Source organism: Parambassis ranga, chromosome 8 (assembly GCF_900634625.1).
Source record: "Parambassis ranga chromosome 8, fParRan2.1, whole genome shotgun sequence".
Taxonomy (NCBI): domain Eukaryota; kingdom Metazoa; phylum Chordata; class Actinopteri; family Ambassidae; genus Parambassis; species Parambassis ranga.
Genome location: NC_041029.1, coordinates 18051399 through 18064625, shown reverse-complemented (window position 1 = coordinate 18064625; position 13227 = coordinate 18051399). Strand labels below are relative to the sequence as shown.

Below are 13227 nucleotides of genomic sequence, written 5' to 3'. Positions count from 1 at the left end.
ATTAATTTCACACTATCTCCCACCTTATGAGTATCTAATAACTTTGAAATTGAAGCACTGACTTAGGCCGTCATCCATCTTCTTATTTCTAGCATTCTTATGATAATATCGCTCTTCCCACACATGCAGATGACTTGCCGCTCCTCCTGGCGGTGTCTCACCCTGTGTGTTGAAAATAGCTGAGGCTAGAACACAACTTGTGTAACACTGATTTGAAATTCAATCTAGACAGCTACCTTGGGGCCCTGGGCCGATTCTTAGATCCCTCTCCGATACCGGTGTTGTAAGCAGACAGAGAGTCAGGAATGCACACAAAATGTATATAAATATATTCCCACGCAGCGAGCCGCAGATGAGAGCACAAGCTTCCTGTGATTCTTCTGCATGTTGTGCTGCTGACAGACAAGCGCACTCTGACACAAATCACCGGGCTGAAGAGGTTTTAACTCTCAGTTTTTCATCCCCGTCCTCCATCCCTCCACCTGTCTGTCACCTTGAGAGATGTCGTGAGTGCCACTTACTCACAAGTGTCCTGAATACATCATACTAATCACTCGTATTTTTCAGAAATCACTCATCCACTAAAAAGATGGACATTTCCTACAGGGCTTCTGAAAACATCATCTCAAGAGCGAGATGAAAATATGTGTGATTTAGTGACATTTCAAACATCAACATGTTGTCTTTGTTGATGAGATGTTTACTTGGGTACAGAAAAAGAACAAGTGGGTGGAAAAGGAGAGGAGGAGCAGAGGAGACAAGCTGCTGGATACTTGATAATTAGTGTTAAGTAGGGTCAGTCTGGCAAGAGGGAGCTTGATTTGGCTGCACGGCAACCAAACAACTGATAAGCACGACCGAACACACTCATTGTGGGCTGTTATTTTTAAGCAAGGTTTTGTTTTTCTTCTTATTTATAAAAACAGATAGTTGAGCAGTTTTGCTGATGGTTTTTTGGTCATGTATGCTCTAACAACTACAGTCCTACGATCTACAGTCATTTTTAGCAGGATGTTTAATCGGTTTATTGTAAGCGTGCTCATATACAGCACGTGAGTAACTATAGTCCATGACAAAACCCAGACAGAGACAAAGAAGTCTGTGAGTGGGAGGGCTGAGACCTGCTGTGGATTACCAATAGATGACAGATCTCCCGTGCGCCCTCTCTGTCTCTTGTCTCGCTCTCTCATCTTCCAAGTTGGATCAGTATCAAAATGTCATTACTGGGTCAGCTGCAACATTGTTCCCCTTTATAATTTAATGAAGCTACTTTATCAGTGACTGCAGCAGGATAAGGACCATACACATTATATTAAAAACAAGCATAAATGAACTGTTTAGTAAAGAATGCAGTGCATCAGGTCGTGAGGCCTTAGCTTGTCTAACGGTCTAATTAATGTTCTGTGCTGTACTTTTGTTCATGCTTCCATGTGTTTTGGCAGAAATACAGGGGATTTTTCAACTTGTTAATTATAATAATCATAATAATAATAATAATAGCCTCATTGTCCAAACAACAAATTACAGTTCCGTCTTCTCTCACCATGTAAAGAGACTTGTTTATTCTCATCCATTTAATTCTAAAAGGGGACCAGGAGCTGGTTTACACATTTATTTTCACTCAGTTGGTTTGTCTCTACTGCCCCCTCTCTGTCACCGACATGTATCATTAGTCTTGCTGCCGTTTTCATGTGTGTGTGTGTGTGTGTGTGTGTGTGTGTGTGTGTGTGGGAGAGAGAAAAGAGTATGTGTAGGCATAGTCTGGGCCACAGCTGTTATGTTGCTCGTCCCCCTCCTCCTTCCATCTTTCTCTAATACAACTGTGCAGGTCCAAGCTCATGAAAGAACATTAAAACTGCAGAGTAAACACAAACTCCAGTCCACATAGGCAGCTACATCACACACACACGCAGTGATTCTGCTGAACCACACACAGAACATCTGGAGCCTGATCACCCTCTACTTCAGATAAAGAGTCTTTTTATTATCAAGGACACTCAGTGATAAAGGCTTCGAGTGTGTGTGTGTGAGGGGGATATTTGTTTGTGATTTTGTACAGGGTGGGGGTGGACGTGGTCTTTTATTCTCGTATTATGGCTTTTCACATCCCAATCCCACTCATTCAGAATTCTATAGGAGCTTCCCTTCCTGACAGGAAATTGCATTTTACATCTTGGTGACCATGGCAACCACATCTGCAATGCCCATCGGTCAGGTTCACATTACGGAAAGTGAGACCAGGGGAAGCAATATTATAAACGCAACTGACCACAGACAAAGACTGCCCCTCTCGTGCTGCCTTACAGTGTGTGTTACGCTGCCTAATCTACATTTAGCCGCAGGGTATTTGTGTACCCAAGCCTTCTAAGAAGCCCTGATTATTTACGATAGGCACTTTTTATCATGTAGTTGGTCGATAACGAGGTGCGTCAGAGGTGCCGTGACTCATAAGGTCACCTTTTAAAAGGGCTCCTGCCTCTGTTTATTCAGCTTCATTTATGTATACGGAGCCTTTTATCCACTGTCCTGCACCAACAGTGGAAAAAAAGAAGGAGCCTCAATGGCAGCAATTGATTTATGGGTAAATGGCTGCTTCCCTGACATGTAAAAGAATAGGGGGGTGGGAGGCTGTCTGTTGTCAGTGGTCTGGCTTTTTAAAGAAACAGGAGGAGACGGGGAAGGGGGGGGGGGGGGGGTAGTGCCACTGGCACTGCTTAGTCCAATCTACATTGATGAAAAGGAGGCAAGACAAAGCTGGAAAGGAGAGAGAGTGTGTGTGGTTGTCAGCGGTGTAAACATAAACAATGTGACCAAATGTGCAATTTTAGCATAATTAAAAGACGATTTATAACAAAAAAACATCTTGAAAAGTTTTCCGTTTCCCCACCAACAGCTTTGTTTGCAGCTTTAAAGCAGAATAATGAATATATATGTGATAGTTTCCTGGACGCCTGACCCCATTACCCTTCATAAGACTTTACAAAAAGAAAAGTGGAGGCCAGTAAACATGTCTGGGGACTTGCTGTCCTCAAACTTTTACTGTATGTGTGGGTGAAAGAATGAAATAGCAAAAGGGACAAAAGAAGGAGGAAGAGCTGGAAAGACAGACAAAAAGAGGCTTCTAGCATTTCCCAAATCAGATCCACAGCTTGGCTGGCAGAGATTCACCCTCCTGGACGCCTTGTCCACACAGGCTTTGGTGTCATGCTGTACAATAGAGCGTGTCCCAGGAAGGGATGAGTTTCAAAACCTGATGAAAGTTGATGAGATTTGCACAGACGACGGCGACAGAAATCAAAACGGCTGAATAATTAAAAAATAAAATCACGTCTTTGTCACATCTATTTATAATATCTGAAGAGAGGAGATACACGACTTATTTTAAATGCAAACCTCATCTCATCTCAGAGCTTCCAATTTTAACATCTTTGTGTTCCGTTCTGTGGGGACGATATTCAAATGTTTCCTTTCAATTTTGTGTGAGGAACTTATTACCTTTTGTTGCTGCTATCAAAACACAAAAATGTAAACTATACAAGCACAAAGAAATGCCACTGGAGAAAATGACGGCTTAATGTTTGTTTTTTTACGTCTATCTTTCAGGCAGACGCGGGAGCAGGAAACGCCTCCAGACTTCTTCTACTTCTCAGACTTTGAAAGGCACAATGCTGAGATTGCTGCTTTTCACTTGGACAGGTGAGTTTTTGTTTGTGACTCATCTGTTTCCTGTCTGAATGCAAATCATCCTCTCACAGCCCTGTTCAAGCGAAAGAACTGCAGGTCACACAAATATATCCTGACACCACACACTCATTATGATGCGGAGGTGTGCCCTAATGGCGTTAAACTGAGAAAATCTGAATGGGATTAAGTACATGAGGGATTAGATAACACAGACAGAGGGGATCATCTCTTCTACTTGCTACTGAGTATATTGATTTCAACATGATCCTCTAACTCTCAGGACTTCAGCTGACAAGGTACAAAAACAATCCTCACGAGGAAGCACTAAGAAAAGTAATAATTCGAATGGAAGGTAATAAATAGAGAGCTGGGTACACATGCTCACAAAAGACTCATCTCACTCTCCTCTGGATGAGCTCACTGCCCTGTGTTTGTGAGAGCCATATCACAGGCATTTGAACACCACCAGAAAGAGGGTTTGGTGCTGCAGGGTGGTGCCTGTGTTACCCCAAAGGAGCGCTTCGTTTCTAGCTTCTGTGCTGCCTATGAATTATAATCCCAACCACAGCAGACATCTGTGCTTGGTTATTACTTCATATTGAATCAGGAATGTGGTGTACAAAAGATTTTTTTTACTCAGTTAAAACTTTTTTATTTTCAGTCTCACTTCTGGACAGTTTGGATGAAATGCACTAAAATATCTCCAAGAGTTCAGGGAAGTGGCAACATCACCGCTTTCCAGTGATTACTTCTAAATCTCAAGGGTTTTTTATCCTCTGTTCTATCTTACCATCTGTTATGAACTCCTTGTGACTCAGGGGTGTGTAATAGGCGGAGTGCACGCAAATAAAAGCTTGAGTGTGCTCCGGCAGCACATGCACACATGCACGTGCAGACACACATACAGGTGCTCCTTTGTCACCGAGGACCCAACATGACGGTGCAGTTTGCAGCTTCTGAATGCTGTCCTCTGTAGGCTAAGGTTTCCCCCAACTCCTATCCACTCATCCAGTCTGTCTGTGTGTCTGCCTGCTCCCAGGAGGCTTAGTTTTAGTCTCAAAGGGTCAGGGTCATTTGGACAGCAAACATACAGGGAGACAGGCTAAACAGGGGCTGAATAGGTATAGTGTTCTGATACAGGAGCATAAGAAAAGAAGGGGAGACCAAGAGGTGGAGACAGGAAAAGAGGGAGAGTGGGAGGAATGGAGCTGGTTACAAAGAAAATGTTATGGTTAAGTAGCTCAGTGTTGATGGAACAGGTAAAAGGAAGGCGTGAATATGCAGCATTGCTGTTCTGTTTTGTTCAGTGTGGAGCATCAATAGTGCTGATCACACAGGTAGACCGAAAACTCAGTGTAGACTGTGAATTATTAATACACCTTGTGTGCTGAGATCACACAGATTAAGTTATGTGCTGACTCGCTGGTTCGATTGGAAAACCCTAAATATTGTTTTTCTATGAAGAAACAGCATCCAGATGTGTCATTTTTGATTCACACAGCAAGAACAAGATTAGATTATATAACACTACTGTCAATGTTAATGGTCTGCACAGGGAACAAAATGAAATGCTGATGGAATTCTTGGTGTAGGTATTTACTCCTCCTCACCTACCACCTTGTTTCTTTGGAACTTCTGTGCCTTTGCAGTTAATATATCAAAGCAGATAATGCAATCAGGGAGAGGGAAGAAGTCCAGAGCAGCTCATAACAACAGAGCAGGTGCTCAGTGATCTCCTGCTTGGCTATAAACACAGCACTGCACTGGTGCACCATGGGAGAACGAGCTGGAGGCTGAGGTGCGTTGTAGCTGCATCTGTTCAGTGTAAAGTCAGGGACATGGTGTAAGACAGTGATACTCCAGTGACCTGCCACTCCAGCTTCTGTGTTTAAATGTTGACTTTTGTCTCTACATCTCTCTCTCTCTCTCTCTTTCTCTTTCCAGGGTCCTTGACTTCCGGAGAGTGCCCCCTGTGGCAGGCAGGCTTGTCAACATGACGAGGGAGATCAGAGATGTGACACGTGATAAGAAGCTTTGGAGGACTTTCTTCATCTCGCCAGGTACAGACTGTGCAGCTTGGCAGGGTGATGTAGCTGCGTCACACTTATCTGATGGGCTTCACTTGTAAGTCTCAGGTTATGCACTAAGTGAAGGTAGTCAGAGACTCTAAATGCGCTGGAGCAAGTGTTAAATAATACATGACAGATCATGCCATGGCCAACTTTGTCCACATGGTGGCACTGTAACCCAGCAGAACCTCTAAATCATGACCAAGCATTAAGCAAAATGGTTTTTCATAAACTATGTGCGTAAGCTACACATTTTTTCAAATGATGCACAAAACGCAGCAAATAAAACATAAAGAATGAAAAAAGTATTGATTTGGGTGAACTATTATCACACAACTATTATCTTATCTAACTATTATCACACAGATTGATCTTTATCCTTATTTGAATGCAGCATTAACCCTGAATGTTTACGTCCACACTCAACAATACACAAACCACGTCCTGCTCCTCCTCTCATTCCTTACTCAGTGTCTTCACCTTTCCTCTTTCCTCAGCCAATAATGTCTGCTTCTATGGCGAATGCTCCTATTACTGCTCCACTGAGCATGCTCTGTGTGGCAAACCAGACCAGATTGAAGGCTCACTTGCCGCCTTTTTGCCAGACCTGAACCTGGCCAAACGCAAGACCTGGAGAAACCCATGGAGACGCTCCTACCACAAACGCAAGAAAGCAGAGTGAGCAAACTGTCCTAATGCGTTACATTAATACCGCAGTGACTAAAAATAATAAATCAAACATGTTTTCACAGGTGGGAGGTGGATCCAGATTATTGTGATGAGGTGAAGCAGACACCTCCATACGACCGAGGCACACGATTGCTGGACGTCATGGACATGACCATCTTTGACTTCTTAATGGGTGAGAAGAGAAGAAAATGAACTGATGGCTAAACTTTTTCTGATGACTAACAAAAAAAAATTCTGACTGAATCATGCTGCTTTTCTCTCTGTGCAGGTAACATGGACCGTCATCATTACGAAACATTTGAGAAGTTTGGAAATGACACCTTCATCATTCACCTTGACAATGGAAGAGGGTAAAGATTGTCTGTCTTATGCACCATATGACCAAAGTAAAACCGTTCTCGTTCAGCTGTTAGTGTCAAGAATCTATGAACTACAGGGCCTCATTACAACTGATGAAGAAATACAGTGAATGACGGACCAACATGAAACGTCTGTAGCGATAAATCATGTCATTATCTTTATCCCCACTATTCTAGGTTTGGAAAACACTCTCATGACGAGCTGTCCATCCTGGTGCCACTCAGCCAGTGCTGCAGGTTAGACGTCTTTGTGTTTTGGCACACAGTGTTTCTGCTTCACAGTTAAAAGAACATCTGGATTGTCCTTACTAAAAGTTTAGACACCATATACTTTGTATACACACAAATATGTCAGCTTCATTGCTATGAAATCTACTTCTTCTGCCTCATTTTGTATAAATTAGTTTGACCATGACATTAATGGTATCTAAATATCCTCTGCATTGTCTGCAGGGTGAGGAAGTCCACATACCTGCGTCTCCAGCTGCTGGCCAAAGAGGAGTACAAGCTGAGCTCTTTGATGGAGGAGTCTCTGCTTCGTGACCGCCTGTCCCCAGTTCTCATCCAGCCTCACCTTCGGGCCATGGACCGCCGGCTCCGACTGGTGTTGCAGGTCTTGACAGGCTGCATAGAAAAAGAAGGCTACGTTAACGTTGTAGAGGAAGATCTAGGCAAGGACACGGCCACCCACAGGGGTCCGGGCCACAGGTAGTGAGGGCGAGGATCCAACCACTGACACAAAAAGCCAATGGACCACATCTGTGGCTCTTCAAATAATGGGATTACACCATTACAAAAATCCCACTACAAGCTGAATTCAGTGAATTCCAAGACTTGCCATCATTGCCTCTACAGAAACTGCTTTTAAGTGTGTTTGTATAGAAGAAGCTGTCCACAAATGCCACAAAAGACTGTGCTGACACAGAGGCTTTGTATTTGTTAGATACAGATGTATTTTTCTTTTAGCATATGTTGTATAAGACACAAAGGAGCCACTGCTGTCTTCTGATTGTGCCCTGTTCTGTTCTGTTCTAAATATGGAGGTTTGTTTTTATGTGTATTTTATTATAAAGGTACATAACCAAATCAGAACTCACACTGACCGGAGAGCAGATGATTAGACAATAAGCTTTATTACAGAAGAACAAGAAAGAGTCTGACGTTCAGCGTTTTCACTGAATGTTTCACAGGAGGAGTCATGCCTGGCAGGGGGAAATAGGATCATTTGGAAAAAGTGTATTCTCTTTATAAACCTATCTTTATACGCTTTCTGTGTTGGCACAGAGGCCGATTGGCCGATGTCATTGCAGATTTCTGAGTACAAGCATTTCACTGTAGTTTAAACAGTACTTTCACTTTGCCTTATTTTCCACCTTCTCTGAACGTTTATCTTGCACTACATGCAGTACAAAACAACACTAAAATTATATTTACCAAACCAAAAGCTAAATTAAAAGATCAGAGACCACGTTGATGTGCGCGGCCGTGTTCATTAATTAAAGAGAAGCATCAAGGAACGTAGACTTGAAGCAATTAGTATTGTTTGTTATGACATTATTTCACAGTTTATGTAATGCAAAATGTAACAGTTTGTATGTTGTTTCATTTTATGAGATTTCCAAATGACTATTTATTGGTGCATCATAAAGGATGAAAGTGGTTTCATAACGTTAAACTTCTGCTTTTGCTTCATGTTGCTTTAATACATTGGGAAATATTTACTTAGGAATTTTAGCATTTGGCTACTATTTAATTTGGCATTCCTTTGGGTGTTATTTTTATGTTTAGATGCTATAAAAACAACAAAGCTGTTTAATTTTTGGCTATTGAGTTGCTGAAGTGGTGCCAGTGCAATTTTCTCCTAAGTTTTCTCCTAAGAGTCCTGTGTATTGGCTAACCCAGTACCTGTGCAATGACAGAAATACAGTACTTGAATGTTTTTGGGTTGGCAGTATGGACAGGATTCATTGAGCTACAAACAGTGTAAAGCCTGAGTGGCTGGTATCACGACGAAGGGTGATTTCTGGGGTTAAAATGCCTCATCCAAACACAGGGATAACTATGGACGCTGTTCCTTGGTTTTCTTATTTTCAGTGTAAATACCTATAAATACTTTGAAGACCTACCGAGCTGCACTGCACAGTGATCTGCTTCTGTTTTCTGCTCTTGCATTGTTACTGTGAAGATCTGTTTACTAAATGATTAAAGTGTGCAATAAAAACCAAAATGAGGACCAATCCGTCAGCGTGTAGGTGGCTGCATATGTTTGCAAACGTGGAGGTGGATTTGTGTGTTTGAGTGTTGACGAGTACCAGGCTAAACAATAGTCTGCAACAAATGCATTTGAGTGTATTGAAGAGTGTTTATCATCATCGTTGCAACATCCAGCTGGTGAATATCAGAAACTAAGAACAATCAAGCCTTATCTGAGTCAATCATGCACAAGCAGCTTCATTTAAAATCCAACAGCACTGCACGCAAACTGAAAAGACTCACATCAGGCTGGAGGTCAGGAAAAAAAATCTATAAAACTGTGAATATAGGAAATGCTTTGAGCACAGTTCATTAGTGCAGATGTTTTATTATTGGCCTGTGGTGAAGACTGACATATTACACTCACAAAATTGGCTTAAATTTGAAACTGGTTCACCCGAAGTTCACCCAGCGAGAAACACAGCGGTGTGATACATGCAGTCCAGTGCAGTGAGGAATGCTCTGATCTGTACATTGGAGAAACTAAACAGCCACTCCACAGAAGAATGGCTCAGCACAGGAGAGCCACCTCCTCAGGACAAGACTCAGCTGTTCACCTCCACCTCAAAGACAAAGGACACTCCTTTGAGGACAACAATGTCCACACCCTAGACAGAGAGGACAGATGGTCTAAAGAGGAGTCAAGGAAGTGACTATGTGAAGCTGGAAGAACCTTCCCTTAACAGAGGTGGTGGCCTCAGACATCATCTTTCTACCACACAGCCAGCCAGCTCATCACAGGTACTTATGGAAACATGTACTGCTGTTGTTTGTAAGTTTTACCCAGACCCACCCACTGAGGTCTGTGACCACATACACTCAACAAAAATATAAACGCAACACTTTTGTTTTTGCTCCCATGTTTCATGAGATGGACTTGAAGATCTAAACTTCATTCCAGATACACAATATTACCATTCCTCTCAAACATTGTTCACAAATCTGTCTAAATGTGTGATAGTGAGCACTTCTGCTTTGCTGAGATAATCCATCCCACCTCACAGGTGTGCCACATCAAGATGCTGATCTGACATCATGATTAGTGCACAGGTGTACCTTAAACTGCCCACAATAAAAGGCCACCCTGAAATGTGCATTTTGTTTCTGCTTTATTGGCGGTCTGGGGACTCAGAACCAGTCAGTATCTGGTGTGACCACCATTTGCCTCATGCAGTGCAACACATCTTCTTCGCATAGAGTTTATCAGATTGTCTATTGTGGCCTGTGGAATGTTGGTCCACTCCTCTTCAATGGCTGTGCGAAGTTGCTGGATATTAGTGGGAACTGGTGCACGCTGTCGTATACGCCGGTCAAGCACATCCCAAACATGTTCAATGGGTGACATGTCCGGTGAGTATGCTGGCCATGCAAGAACTGGGACATTTTCAGCTTCCAAGAATTGTGTACAGATCCTTGCAACATGGGGCCGTGCATTATCTTGCTGAAACATGAGGTGATGTTCATGGATGTATGGCACAACAATGGGCCTCAGGATCTCATCACGGTATCTCTGTGCATTCAAAATGCCATCAATAAAATGCACCTGTGTTCTTCGTCCATAACAGATGCCTGCCCATACCATGACCCCACCACCACCATGGGCCACTCGATCCACAACATTGACATCAGCAAAGCGCTCACCCACACGACGCCACACACGCTGTCTGCCATCTGCCCTGAACAATGTAAACCGAGATTCATCCGTGAAGAGAACACCTCTCCAACGTGCTAGACGCCATCGAATGTGAGCATTTGCCCACTCAAGTCTGTTACGGCGACGATCTGGAGTCAGGTTAAGACCCCGATGAGGACGACGAGCATGCAGTTGAGCTTCCCTGAGACGGTTTCTGACAGTTTGTGCAGAAATTGTTTGGTTATGCAAACCAATTGTTTCAGCAGCTGTCTGAGTGGCTGGTCTCAGACGATCTCGGAGGTGAACCTGCTGGATGTGGAGGTCCTGGGCTGGTGTGGTTACTCGTGGTCTGCGGTTGTGAGGCCGGTTGGATGTACTGCCATATTCTCTGAAACGCCTTTGGAGACGGCTTATGGTGGAGAAATGAACATTCAATGCACGAGCAACAGATCTGGTTGACATTCCTGCTGTCAGCATGCCAATTGCACGCTCCCTCAATGCTTGTGGCATCTGTGGCATTTTGCTGTGAGACAAAACTGCACATTTCAGGGTGGCCTTTTATTGTGGGCAGTTTGAGGTACACCTGTGCACTAATCATGATGTCAGATCAGCATCTTGATGTGGCACACCTGTGAGGTGGGATGGATTATCTCAGCAAAGCAGAAGTGCTCACTATCACACATTTAGACAGATTTGTGAACAATGTTTGAGAGGAATGGTAATATTGTGTATCTGGAATGAAGTTTAGATCTTCAAGTCCATCTCATGAAACATGGGAGCAAAAACAAAAGTGTTGCGTTTATATTTTTGTTGAGTGTATAAACCATGTTTCCCACCAACAGTTAGAGCTGATGAAGCTGCTTGGATGAGCAGAGAAACGTCTTCAAGAAAACTCTACAAGTCCAGACGCCTTGCTTCAATCTTCTCTATGTATGATGACCTGGATGACTGAGAATCTTCATCAACATTTGAAACTCTTCCATCTGTAAACCACTAAAAGGTCACGCCTGCATACACTGCAAACATCTTCAAACATCTTCACACCTATTAGTAACAGTCTTCCATAGATTCAGTTGATAGATACTATGGTTTTTGGCTTATATATACTGATATAATCTATATCTGGTGTATGTATGATGTATATTTTTTTCCGCTTCAAAACTAAAAACATCATGCGTATTATTGAGAGACAACCAGCGCTGTCCGTGGTGCTAAATGAACTGAACACTAAGGAGCTGTCTGTGGTGCTGAAACAGTACAACGGTCACAGACAGCGCCTGGACCAGCACAGGGCAGACATGGAGAACATCCTGGAACCCCTGCCCCTGGTTCTCTGTTCTGATCCACTATGGACATGAATCGGCACCTCATCTCATCTTATTTGTTGCTGCGGCTTCAGAGTACAAAAAGAAACAGGGACCTTTTGCAGAACGTATCAATACAGAATATGGAGCTCTTTGCTGGGCTGCCTTAAGCAATTTCCCCATTGTGGGACTAATAAAGGTTTCTTAATTAATTAATTAATTTTGTTGTTGCATTATCAGTTATTGATTAGTGGACACATATTATGTCAATGCCCTCCATAACCTTTTTCATAGTATAGTATAGTATAGTACTTTTTCATATGTTTGTTTTTTCACAGTAAAAAATGGATTTTTGTAGGACAGGCCCGTAGAGGGCGTGAGTGTACATTTCTAACAAGCTCATCTATTCGCACTCAGTAAACAACAGCTGTTACGTGCAGATGTCACTAGGTGGCAGTCAAAGCTCACAGCTTCAGTTTCAGTTGTTTACATCAACACCTTTTCACGTAAGTGATGACGTGATTTGTTTGTAATTTGAAGTTCTAACCACTGAATTACGGTACAATTTAACTCACTTTTGCTATAACATTCACTACATGTTTGTCAGATTGAAGCCTAAAAGGCTGCAGACCGTGATGCCGTTATATCAAACTGTATCAGTATTAATATTTTTATTATTTAGGAACAAAAATTAAAACAAAAAAGATGAGAAATGGGCCATATGGGCCTGTTTTTAATTCATAATATTGTTGCACTTAGTAGTGTGGCCACTAGGTTGTGCACTAGTCTGTAAAAATAAATTATATAAAAACAAAGTTTTGGATCATGTGTTTAAAAGGGTGTGTTTATTTTTTTTTAGTTTTTACCCTTCTCTTTTTTTTGCAGTTTAAAAGCCTCCAGATACAGAAGACAACCCAAATATTAATATTCCTCTGGCTCACTCCCACTCAGCCCTGATGTTGTTTACCCACCGCAGCAGACCACCCCAGATTCTCTCACCTCATTCAGAGGCTGCCTCTCCTGCCTAGTAACAGTATCCAACACCACTGTCCTCCCGTCTCTATGGCAACTGAGAGCAACCCCCTTTCCTGTCCTGCTTCCATTGATCCAAGGTGTGTGTGTGTGTGTGTGTGTGTGTCCTCGCTGACCCTGACCCATCCGCCTCCTCTGCTCTCCCATCACTGAACTTGAATCTTGACACATTTCTTGCTAATTAAACTTTTTTAACTCACATG

General features: G+C 42.6%; 1 protein-coding gene across 1 annotated transcript in view; it reads left to right on the top strand.

The window, feature by feature from the left end:
• Window positions 1-9030, top strand: part of LOC114440495 (extracellular serine/threonine protein kinase FAM20C-like) — a 30919-nt gene extending 21889 nt beyond the window's left edge. The window contains exons 4-10 of the mRNA XM_028412965.1: window positions 3604-3696; window positions 5629-5744; window positions 6251-6431; window positions 6506-6615; window positions 6712-6793; window positions 6980-7039; window positions 7256-9030. Coding sequence (XP_028268766.1) covers window positions 3604-3696; window positions 5629-5744; window positions 6251-6431; window positions 6506-6615; window positions 6712-6793; window positions 6980-7039; window positions 7256-7514 — 901 coding nt within the window. The 3' untranslated portion in view covers window positions 7515-9030. The remainder of the gene's footprint in view (window positions 1-3603; window positions 3697-5628; window positions 5745-6250; window positions 6432-6505; window positions 6616-6711; window positions 6794-6979; window positions 7040-7255) is intronic.
• Window positions 9031-13227: the final 4197 nt, after the last annotated feature.